Below are 12,352 nucleotides of genomic sequence, written 5' to 3' on the forward strand. Positions count from 1 at the left end.
GCATGGTTACTAACTGACCTTTTGGTTAGAAACAGAGACTACTTCTGTCTTGAAATTCTGATGAGTTCTTAAACCTTACTTAGTGCGCTAATTAGTGCTATGGCCAGACATCCATGATGACCACAGCCTAATGAATCTTACCTACGGGGTCATGAAAAATGTCACAAGTTCTCCTCAAGCCTGAGAAGCACAATTGCATTTACATTTTACTTGGGATAAATGTTTCTTGTTGTTTCAATGTATTTAAGCATTTGTTTGCTGCTACACTTCAGATTTGTCCATGAATTCGTTCAGCGCTACCCAGTAATCATTCAAGACTAATCACCTATTTAAAACGATAAATGGCAAGTTCTTTCATTTCTACAATTGGAGTTGAAAAATCACTACTGCCACCACCCACTGAAATCATCTGTATGGATTACAGTTGAAAACTGAGCTAGCTTGCATGATTTGAATAAAAACATACCTACAGATATCCCATTTACTTTCTAGAAGATTCTGCAGTCTGGAAAATCAAAACCTACTTAAAGGTTCTCAATTTCATCTAACTTACCCCTCTTCTGTGTCTAATGACAGCTTATCCTAATTAATAGCAACTTTCCTATCATAGAAGCATAGAATTGTAGAATCACAAGGTTGGAAATGACTTGTGAGATCATTTAGTCCTTTAGTCCATTAGTCTTCTCATTACCATTGCTACCACCAACTAAACCATATCTATGCGTTTGTCAGTTTTCATTCTTTCCTTTTTCCCCTTCAGATCTAATATTTTCTGTTCTTTACCAGTTCTAGGCATCAGTCGACTCTATAATTAGCCTGATAAATCTCATCATTTTCATTCTAAGTTTTTGTAGTTGCTTGTTGGTATTTTAACATACGTATGAAAGAGAATGACTGAAATCTCAACAGAAAAATATGGCTAAGTTTTCCAAGTTGTGTTTGAAAATCAGTCTCCTGTGTTTTAGCCAGTTGTTATTTTTGAGAGATCTCTAGCTTCCTGATAGTAGTTTGAATACCTTTAGGTAGGACTAACAGCTACTTTTATTCCAGTTATAATTAAGCCACTAAAGCAAACCTGCCAAATAAAGAACATTTTTGAAATCTCTGCTCATTATTGTTGTGAACATGAATTTTTTATCAGTAATGGTTAGGAAGGACAAATGGAGAGGAAGATGTATTTCTAGATGATATGGAGAAGAACCACAAGCAGCTTTGAGAATGATTCTAAACAAAGCAGTCGTGATATTTGAAAAGAAATTGCCACCATCAGTGTTTGATTTACAGTAAATGCGTTATCACACAGCACTGGGAAACACCCAGCATTTCCACTATAGCATCAAGGCAGTGTGGTCAGAAGTGACACAAGTTGTTAAGGATGTTATGTTATACATCCATGATGATTCTTTTTTGTCCCAAGGACCAACCATTTTAGGTTTCAATGCTCCAAAGGAAAGAGACACCAGATAGAAAACAGAATTACTAACATGTTGACCTTTGAAAAAAGGAAGGTCAAAGTCTTCATGCAAAGGTTGCACTGTATTTAGATCCCATCTATTTATATAGGTGACAAAAATATCCCATAATTTTCAGAGCAAGAAAGTGCTGATTCTTATGGGAAGCCTTCTCTATTAGTTGGCGGAGGTGTGAAACCTTAAATCTGTGGGATAAAAATCACAGAATCACAGAATGGCTTGGGTTGGAAGGGACCTCAAGGATCATGAAGCTCCAACCCCCCAGCCACAGGCAGGGCCACCAACCTCCCCATTTAATGCTAGACCAGGCTGCCCAGGGCCCCATCCAACCTGGCCTTGAACACCTCCAGGGACGGGGCATCCACAGCCTCTCTCGGCAGCCTGTTCCAGCACCTCACCACTCTCTCTGTAAAGAACTTCCCCCTGACATCCAACCTAAATCTTCCCTCCCTCAATTTAAAACCATTTCCCCTTGTCCTGCTGTTATCAATCCTTTCAAAGAGTTGATTCCCCTCCTGTTTGTAGGCTCCCTTCAGTTATTGAAAGGCTGCAATGAGGTCACCCTGCAGCCTTCTTTTCTCCATGCTGAACAAGCCCAGCTCCCTCAGCCTGTCTTTGTATGGGAGGTGCTCCAGTCCCCTGATGATCTTCGTGACTCTCCTCTACACACTCTCCAACAGCTTTCTATCTTTCTTGTACTGGGGCTCCAGACCTGGACACAGTACTCCAGATGGGGCCTCACAAGAGCAGAATAGAGAGGGAGAATCACCTCCCTGTCCCTGCTGACTAGTTGCAGCAAGGTAATGAAGATCTCTGTCAATGTTTCTCTGTGTTGGCCCTGAAAAGATTTCACAATTGTATTTTGAATCTTAGTATTATTTCTGGGGATAAATACATTTCTTTTCCACTTTTGAGTAATTTATCTTATTTTATAGCACAAGGCACAACTGCCAAAATACCACGAGCACAACCTACTGCAATAGTATAGCTAAGTAATTTATGCAGTAGACCCAATGAGAGCCCTAGATCATTTAAGAAGTACTGAGACTGCTTAAAAGAGCCTTTCAAATAATTTTATAAGTTATGCAAATAATTCAGTGCAGAGCTGTGATATCTTCTTGTCTGTTTTTCATCCGTTTAATTTCTTGCCCCATCTCTATATGTCAGCAGATGGGAACTCTTCTTTTTTGAATCAAGGAGATGTTCTTCACAACCTATTTGAGCGATTTCTTTTCTGAAGATGGACATGGATTCTGATATTGGATGTTGAAGAAGCTGTTGTGCCCAGTCTACTCTATATATGGCTGGATAGGAGGGAGAGTACTACGTTGTACACAGAACAACAGAAAATGCCTTACGTGCAGAATGGACCGTTGCATGTTAATATTTCGCACTCTACAAATCATTTTTGACACTTTGTAACTTTAAATAGCTGTTTCTCAGAAATCTCTGTCTTGGTACTTTCTACTATTGTTCGGAGTGATTGCAGAACAATTTTTCTCTTCTTAGCATTCCTGTGGATTAGAAAACTAGCATCTCCTCTTTACAGCTGGCCTAAGGCTGACTGTGGGATAATTTGTCCAACGTAGGTCATCTGTTTGGAAGGAACGAACACAAATTGAGCTTGGTGTGAGATACCCTGGTCTCTGATCATGTCAGTCTCCATCTTACCTTCAATCTGCTGATTGCCATATCAGGCAAGCTCTAAGATCACCCCAATTCTTTTTGTATCAAACAAACCATTACTTCATGTTTTTTTTTTAAGATTTCACTTGTACGCTCATCTTTGGGTTGCATGGGTGGGGATCAAACTCTGAAGAAGGCTAAATGTTCTCCCCCATCAGAAGGCCTTAAGGGTTTTTAGGGCATCGGTCCTTCAAAGGTAGTAAAAAGCCTTCTCACCTGCTTAGGCTGGATGCTTCACTCTGGGAGTCCTGGCCCAGAATGTACACGATCAGAGGCTGTGCAGGGAAGGCCTTTTGTTGTCTTTGCACAAATCTCCAAGCTGCTGCTCTGGAATCTAATAAAGTCCCTTCTGCACTGCTTCTCAGAAAAAGTGGAATGAAGTGAGAAGTATTGGAAGAAACAACCATGAAGCCAATTGACTATTTCCTTTTTCTGCAGAGAGTAAAACCTTGAGTTCTCTCCTGTGAGAATGTTAAACATGAATTTCAGTACTCACATGAAGAAAAATCGTAGAAGCACCTTTACTTCAAATGCCACCTCTACCAAACCTGCTTCTGCAAAGTACTTCTTTTTAGTGTACTCTGACATAGCAGTGCTTTAGGGGAATGTGCAATGGTCACTGTTACATCACCTGACTGTCCTTCATTAGCAGGATCTTTCCAGCTTTATCCTACCATCAGTTCCTTTCCACTTCTCTGTACAGAAAATTCTTTGCATCAGAAATGCTGAATAAAGAAACCACGAGCTGTAGTACAATTTTATTTATACCAAAGAAATTAATGGCAGCTAATATTCTTGTTTCTTGATCTATTTTTTTCTACATTTGATTTTTGGTAATTGGCCCAACTTGTGTCCCATTGGGAGAGCTTGGCAGAGAGAGAGGGAGAAAGACTGGAGAGAACGATTTGTAGGTGGCAGGGACAGCTTGTGTATGTGGCTGCGTGCGGATGTGAGCTGGCATAAAGCATGGCTATGTGGATGTTGGCTGTTTAACTAATGCTGTACATAAACCCTTCACTAGCTGAGAATGTGACCCAAGAAGGGCAAATATATATATATATATATATATATATATATATATATATATATATTAGCAGCTGCCCCACCAGTGTTTGATTGCTGTGCAAGAGTGATCAGCGTGCACTTAATTGCTTCCCCAGAGATTATGTCCATGCCAGGGTGAATCATTCAACTCTTGGTTGACTCATGGCTTGAGAAAATGGAATTAGCGCCATCCAAAATGGCAAGAATTTCTGATTGCGAGGAGAAAAATGAAATGTATATTTACACAGTACATTTAGGTAGGGAAGGATTTGCTGTCCTTTTATAGCGGTGAAGGGAAAATTTTTCTTTCTTAACAGGAGAAAGAATTGAATATGAAAGCTAATATATTGCCATTCAACCTCTGGATGTGATCTCGCTTGATCTCATAACTTAAATGGAATAAGCGCGTGTGACATTAGTAGAGAAAAACCAACAATAGAGGACAGAGTATTTTAATTGCTCGGAGGAACTCTTCCTCCTTACTCAGAAATAAAGCTGCACTTCTACGTGCTGCCCACGGCAATACGGTTTTGCCAAATTACCTTTTGGATAGCATCTAAGGCAGCAGTGGGGATGACTGGTAGTTATTAGAAACCTCAATGACCTTTCTTTAGGACAAGTGCTTTGGCTGCATCCAGTCTTTGGTAAGCGCTTTGCATCTATTCCAGTTTCCCTTGTAGTTCCAAGCGGATGTGTTTTGTTGATGCTTTGGCTCAAGCTGTTAGGTGTTGCCGTTTTCTACTGTATTTGGAGTTTCATCCAAGAGATCTGAAAGTGGTGGGGAAAAGGCTTCAAAAGGAGACAGATAGCTGATAAATCCCATTGGAATCCACGTGCAGGGAAGGCACTGAGTTCCTTCTAAATTCATTTGTGGAGGTATTAGCAACTATAAAGTATTTCGAATAGAAACGCTCTTCTCCTAGTTTGAATGGAAAACCACTGGACAGGAAGGGGAAGAACCACTGTCGAAGCACTGCACACCGGCTGTCCGATGGAAGCTCCGGGCCACGGGCAGCACGGGGCGGCGGTGCGCTGGGTATCCATCCCCACTCGGCACTCGGCCGGGCCGGGTCGGCTTCTCGGGCTGTGGCAGTTTGTATTGTCTAAGTCCGTTGAACATGGCAGCTCGGGGAACCCGGCTCCGCGGTACACGGGATGCATTCAGTTCGCGTTTCGTTCGAAAGAAGTCATTTTTGCTCTCTGCGGAGGCTTCAATTAGAGCGGGCCAAATGACAGGGATAATTAAGGCGAGCGGTGGGATACCGACGGAGCACTTTCGCGTTTCCACCGAGGATTTGGCAAATCCGAGCTCGATTAATCTGTTTAAACATCTGTGCATCCTCCCGGCCGCGCAACCGAGCCCGGCTCCCTCCTCCTCCTCCTCCTCCACCACCTCCTCCTTCTCCTCCTCCTCCCCCGCCGCGGTTCGGGGCCACCGCAGCCCCCGCCGAGCGCCGCCGCCCGCCCCGCTCCTCGCCATTCCGCTCACGGCCGCGCTCCGTGCGGAACCGCAGGGCCGAAGCCGCGGATCGGAGCGGGGCCGGAGGCATCGCCCGGCCGTCCACCCACCCCCGGCCCCTCTCGTCTCCCCGCTGTCCCCCACTTGTCGAGGCGGCCGGCTCCGGCTCGCCTCTCCTTGACGTCATGTCTGTGGCGAGGCTCCGGCGGGCGCGGTGACGGCACGGAGCGCGTTAAACTTTGCGAGCGAGCGAGCGGCCAGCCCGGCGGCTGGCAGAGCTGTGCGCGGGGGGCTGCGCGCCGCCGCCGCAGCTGGAACATCTGGAAGCGTTCAGTGCGGCCGTGGCGGCGGAGAGAGGCGGCAGCGGGGAGCGAGCACTGAGGGAGGGGAGGGAGTGAGGGGCTGGGACTGGGCTCTCTTCCTCTGCAGAAACAGCTCCCTGCCAGCACAACGCGCTCCGAATGGCTTTGAAGAGGAGGAGCAGAAGCGTTTGAACATCTCTTTTTTTTTTTTTTTTTTTTTTTTTTTCCTCCTCCTTTTCTTGCTTTTGTAGTTGGTGGATTTTAAAGAGACGTTTAACCCTCCGTGGTTTGCCCTGGATGCTTTTGCTTTTCGCCGTTCTTCCTTATTCTTTTTTTTTTTTTTCTTTTTTTTTTTTTCGCCCTCTCTCGCGTTTCCCCCCTTCTCGTTCTTTTTTATGGTTTAACAGCCAGAGGTGCTGTGCTAAATTCTTGGAAGGGGCCCGGATGTACTGAGGATGCATTGCAATTTCACTAAAGGAGGCAGTAGTGGAAAGGATCAGTTTTTGGTGTTTGATGCAATAATGGGAATCAGGTAATAATCAAAGGGGAAATTCTGCAGCTCCACTCTTCCTCGAATTTTACCGAGCCGATTTGCGGAGGGATTAACCTGGACTCGTTTTAAATGGTCAATGAAAACAAGAGGATGTACATTCCCGAGGAAAACCATCAAGGTAAGCTCGAGCTTCGCCCCGGAGGAGCCGGCGACCATTCTCTCCCGCAGCCTTTGTCCGCGCTCGGCTCCGCGGGGGCAGGAGGGGACGGCCCCGGCATCGCGTCCCCGCGGGGCAGGCGGACACCCCGGGCGGGGGCGTTGCGGGAGCCCCCCGCGCCCCCGGGGCTGGGTGTGTCGCGAGGCCGCGGGAGAGGAAAAGTTGCCGTGAGTCGCCGTCGTCTTGTTCCGAAGGAGAGGGGCTCGGAGGGGAGGGGGCCGTGCAGTGCGGCCGGAGGCACGGGGCTGCCCCATGGCACGGGGACATCGGCGCGTTGAGGGGCGGGCGGCCGTGCCGCTTAGTGCCTCCCCGGCCCTCCGCGCCCCGGCTGGGCACGGCTTCCTCGGGCACCGGGAGAGGAGCCCTTCCCTTCTCGTCTCTCACGCGCGAGGGGAGGGGAAGGAGAATCATCTATTTACACGCGCACGTCCCGGGAGAATGGAGACGGCGAGGAGCGCCTGCATTTCAATTAAAGTTGAGCTTTACTTCAGGCAGCGTTTCTCCCTCCCGTCTCCTCCGAGCATCGCCCGCACTGTGGGCACCGACCCGAGCCACGCTGCCCGGCGGTGTCGGCCGTCCCCAGGGCACAACTTTGTTTGTCCCAACTCCGGGAGCCTCCCCCGCCCCACCTGGCTCCGCTTTCCCGAAGTTCCTGCTCTCCGTTACCTGCATGCGGCCACCCCTCCCTTCCCCTCCCCTCCCGCACACGCACGTCGCTATTGCGGAGCAGCAGAGCCATTGCCTCCCCTCGGTCAGACGGAGCGAGGTACCGGCTCGTCTCTCTCCCAGCAGGGCCCCAAGCCAAGCAGGACCCTTCCCTCCCCCCTCCTCCGACCCTGCACCCCACTCCAGCAGGACCCCCGCCCATCACAAGGCCAAGGCATGTATGTTGAGGCTGGGGCAGACTTTTGTCGTGGGTGGCAGTGGGTTTCATTGGGAACATTCCCCCCTCCTGACAAAGAGATGATAGAGGTTAAAATGAAAAAAACCCCAAGGCCTAGCACCCCCAGCTGCTCTTTGGCAATGAGGTGGGAGGGGAAGAAGCAGCCCCTGATCCTGAGTGCTCCTGTCAAGCACACACATCCAGCAGGCATAATAGGGCCGCTCTTCCTGGGCCAGAGCTGATAATGTGGCCAGAGATCTCAGCCTCCATAGCAATATGCCAACACTATGGCAACCTAAATCCTGCTCCCTCCTTATCAGCTGCAGTGATTATATAATTGGAGGAACACTTTTGCATCTGTCTCTCGATGCGGATTGCCATTAGTGCCAGGTGAAAGAGCAACTTCCAAAGCAAACACAACCGGCCAGGTGGAAGAAAGTTCTGCCTCCCCAGAGTGCTCGGGCTGCCATTTATTTCCAATCTATTTTTGTTTTGTGCATACCGAGCTTGAAAGATTAAACTGCTTGGTAGTCAGGAGAAGCTGGTGGTGAGGAGATCAGAGCAAACCAATCGGGGTGTGCAATGAGTAATTAAAGCAACCACAGCTTCTCACTTGCAAGGTGGAGATTAAATATGGGAGTGGGAGGCGAGACAGGGGCCGTGATATGGGGGTGATGCTCAGAGATGAGGGAGAATTGAGCTGAGATGCTCCTGACAGCAAGGTGGATGCTCCAGGTACTGCCAGCACGAGCCACGCTGTTATGTCTTCTCGGAGCAGCGAGCAGCATGGCTAGGCCTCTGCTGGCTGCTGCTTTCTGCACATGTCTGCTGGAACAGCGTGTGCTCAGTGCCTGTGCAGTGTGGGAGACAACAGTGCCTTACCAAAGGCAAATCCATGGGGTGCACTGGAGGCCCTTAGTCAGGAGGTAGGGGTTGTGGGGAGCAGGAACTGTGTCTGAAAAGCCATCATTGACTGCCAATCCACTAATTGGGGTGGGTCTGTAATCTATTTCTTTCACACTTTTGAGTGCTGCTCAGTACCCTGGAAATGGTTCATCCCAAAGTAAGAATTTTCTCATTTGTTTGGATGCGCACATCTGAGTGTGCAGTGCTTTCAGTGCAGCCTCACATTACACAAAGAGAAGGGAGCGTGGCAGTGTTATCTGCCGGCGCTGAGATGCTTCTCAGTGTTTATTTTTGCTGCACAATGGACTATATTATGATAACAATCAATTATTCATTATGACCGCAGAATATGTGTTTATCTGGAAAATGTGAAAAACGAGCCCTAAATCCTACAAACCACCCAATGAGTGGCAGAAAAGAGCTTTCAAAACAGCCTCCATCCCGTCTAATGCACACGTGGGACTCTCTGTAACCCTAGACGGGCGTCTTTAACGGGCGCTTTGAAAATCTGCCCTCTTAATGTGAAATGGAAAATCGGTTTGCAACATCACGTTTCCCAGCCCTCCCAAGGGAGAGCACGCGATGACTCAACCTGGCCCTCGGTGCTGCAGCCCGAGCCCTGTGGGAGCATCACCCTGCAGCCCGCCGGCCTCCGCCGGGCCGGCTTCTTCTCCCGTTCCCGGGGAGCTGCGGTGGGAGCCTCGGGGCCGGGAGGGGCCGCTCCCGCCGCCCCCAGGAGGTGGCGGTGCAGGGCCGCAGAGCCGGGTGCGGGGCACCGCGGGGCTGCGGCACCCGAGCTGAGCCCGGGGACGGCGGCACGGAGCTCTCCGTTCCGAGCTCTGTGGGAGTGAAGGAGCCCCGGTAGGTCGTGCGTTCCATATAGCGACCGTCCTCCGGCTGGTGGAGCCCCTTGTAGCGGCGCCTCCGAGCTGCCCTTCCTTCCGTGTCAGCTAATGCCTTTGGGCTTTGTCCTTATTGCGTATTTCGGACAGATTTCTACCTGCTGATGGTAAAAAGAACCCCCTCAGGTATCTGTCAGCCGTAATTAGGTCTTCTGGCAACCTCCTTTCTTAACCTGCACGCATTTTGTTCTTGAAATCTTTCTCTGTAAGACACTCTTCTCCTAGTCCTTGTATCCGTCGTATGGGTTCAATTAGGAGCTAATTAGCATTGCCTTTATTTGTCAGGATCCTGTTGATGGGGTGAGGGTCAACTCACACGTGTACTCCCTAATGCATTTCTAATGCCTTTTCTGACCTGAGCTGAGGGTCAGATCCACAGATATTCCCCTTAACTTGCGAGGTATAAATACACCAGTGATTGTGGACACTTCACTTCACTGCTGATTTCAGTTTAAGGGCTGAAATCTGACTCATGCTGTGCCACAAGGCAAAACCCTTGTAGATAGGGACTAGAATTTATTGGATGTTTGCTGTGATTATTCACTCTGCTTTCAGAACACCAATTTTATCCCCTTCATTTTTGTGGGGCAGTACTTTGACATGTGGAGATGGTGCTCTTCCCATGGCAGCAAAGGGATCAGTGGAGCAAATGGAATCTTCAGCTCAGAGCGTTCCTGTTGTCATCTTGTTTTTCTGTAAGGATTTGTCACAGTGGGACGTAGATGTGGGGCATAAAGCATACTGGTGATTGGTTTGAGACAGCTTATCTTTGGATTTGGGGGAAAAATCTGAATCACTGTTTGAAAATGACACACTAAAATTCCACGTCCACTGACTTAATAATGGCTGGTATTTATGAAGCGTGATCTTTTACCTCAAAGTACTCAAAACATCCTGGGTGCTCAATGTCTGGTTCAGTATGATATGGAATGGCAGTAACATATAAAAATATGTTTAATATATAAAAATATATTTAATATAATGCTAAAGAGCAGTACTTAAGTACTCTGCATAATAAAGTCCACTGCATTGAGAAAGTTAAGGTAGAGCCTTCAGAAAAGTATTAAAGTGCTTTCAACCATTTCCTGTCCTTTAAAGGAGTATTTAGGTTTGGAGATCTGTACTTTTTATAGATTTCCTTCAAAATGACCGTTAGTCCCAGAGGCTGAGTTGGGCTGGATCGCAATGCGAGTGTTGCCTTGGACAGGTAGTCCTGAAGGTTGTGAGTTTCTCCCATCACAACCTCCTGCTTGTAAAGGACTCACCAGAGCAATCTGTAACCTGTTCGCCATTGTGAAACCCCCCTTGGTTGCTTATCTGCTCTGCAGTCAGTTTTGGGGGTTATTTCTTTGTAATTCTCTACAGCAGACCTGACACACCCTTGTGTGGAATGAATTTATTCTACCAAGATTTACTCTGAGTTATTTGTCCTCATCCTTTTTTGTTATTGTTGTTTGTTTTCTCAAAACATTTCAGTTGAGCAACATGCAGTATAACTTCAATATCATCATCTATGTTTAGGGTTTCTCATTTTCTTTTAGTTTTGTGGGAAATGAGTCTACATACATATTTAAAGCAGCATTTATCTGAACGGCAATTGCTTCTGCCTTTCCTTTTTGTGGGTGTGTATGTGTGTTACTTGTCACTTCTACAGGCCAGCTGAGAACATCAATTTGCCATTTGATTCGTTAGGAACTGTCTCACTTAACCCTTTCTGGTGGTTAATTCAAGGAACACACTCCCTTGAAGTTCAGGAATAGCAAAAACAAGATCTCCGTGCAAGTGGCTCCTCTAAATTTATTGGCTATCAACCAACATTAACAGATGTGACTATGTGCAGTAAAAGTCTCTCTTAAATTATTGAAAACAACAAATCAGATCAACACTGAGAAAAGCTTTTACCAATGGCAGATATATGCTTTACAAAACATAATGTCGTTAAAAGGCTCAGTTGACTCTCTTTTCTTCAGACTGTAGTCCAACCCAATGCATTTTCATTTATCTGAAAGACTGTATTTTTTTATTTAGATAGTAGAAATAAGATGGATTTGAGAGAGTTCGTTAATTAAAATGCTTATTGTTATTTCAGTATCATTAATTATAAGAGGAGAAGACAATATTAAGCATTCAGACTCATTGATTACCCCTGAATTGTTTTCCTTTGGTATAGTTCATCTGATACCTAACAGAACATTACTTTTTCTGGTCAGTTTAACACATAGAAGTCAGAAAAATGGAGTACTTACCTCTTTTAGATGATTTTGATTATATTGGAGTAAATTAAACACTACATGCTTCTGCTACTTGAGGATATTTTCCCCTTTCTTTTGTGTATGTGTGGGTTTTTAAAAGATTAAATATATAGATATATATTTTAATGGAAGAGGGCATAGCTGATGGATGTTCTATGTTTGTGTAAGAGAACAGGCATGTTGCAGCTGTGAGCATCAGTCTTAGGTGGTAAAATGGTCTTGCTGGGAATTCTGAAATACAATGATGATGTATTCTGGTTGTATGAATACCTGCTATGACCTGTCTTGTGAGGCTTTAATGGAATAAATGATGGTGTAGTCAATGGCATACATAAATCTTTGTCCAAAAGAATCCTTGAAATGCAATGCTCCATCCATGGAAGCTGACAGAAACCAATGATAGTAATGTAAACTTTGTTAAGAACTTGAGAGGGATCAGGGTAGACCTCTTCCAGCTGAAAGAACACAGTTGTCTCTATACCTTGTATAGAGATTTCCAGAACAGAAGGCTTAGCTGAGTTTCTGCCAGAAACCGAAGTACAAAGTTAATAGATTGTACAGCTTGGATTCTTGAATTTGATGGTCCATTGGCAGTGGGAGAAAAAAAAAAAACAAAAACATCTAGAAAATATCGGTATATGTAGAGTAAATGGTAACAGAAGACTTTGTAGAATCAGATTTTGACTTTATTTTGTCACATCATCACTTGTCCTGATAGGAAGGTGAATTATTAAGT

General features: G+C 46.2%; 1 protein-coding gene across 17 annotated transcripts in view; it reads left to right on the top strand.

Moving 5' to 3' along the window:
* Positions 1–12,352, top strand: part of CACNA1C (calcium voltage-gated channel subunit alpha1 C) — a 479,128-nt gene that overhangs the window by 38,090 nt on the left and 428,686 nt on the right. The window contains exon 1 of one of the 17 annotated variants that reach the window (XM_048945444.1): positions 6,362–6,634. The exons of the other annotated variants lie outside the window; for them this stretch is intronic. Coding sequence (XP_048801401.1) covers positions 6,586–6,634 — 49 coding nt within the window. The 5' untranslated portion in view covers positions 6,362–6,585. Of the gene's footprint in view, positions 1–6,361; positions 6,635–12,352 lie in introns of those variants that run through there. 17 annotated transcript variants of the gene reach the window in all.

This window comes from Lagopus muta, chromosome 1 (genome assembly GCF_023343835.1).
Source record: "Lagopus muta isolate bLagMut1 chromosome 1, bLagMut1 primary, whole genome shotgun sequence".
Classification (NCBI taxonomy): domain Eukaryota; kingdom Metazoa; phylum Chordata; class Aves; order Galliformes; family Phasianidae; genus Lagopus; species Lagopus muta.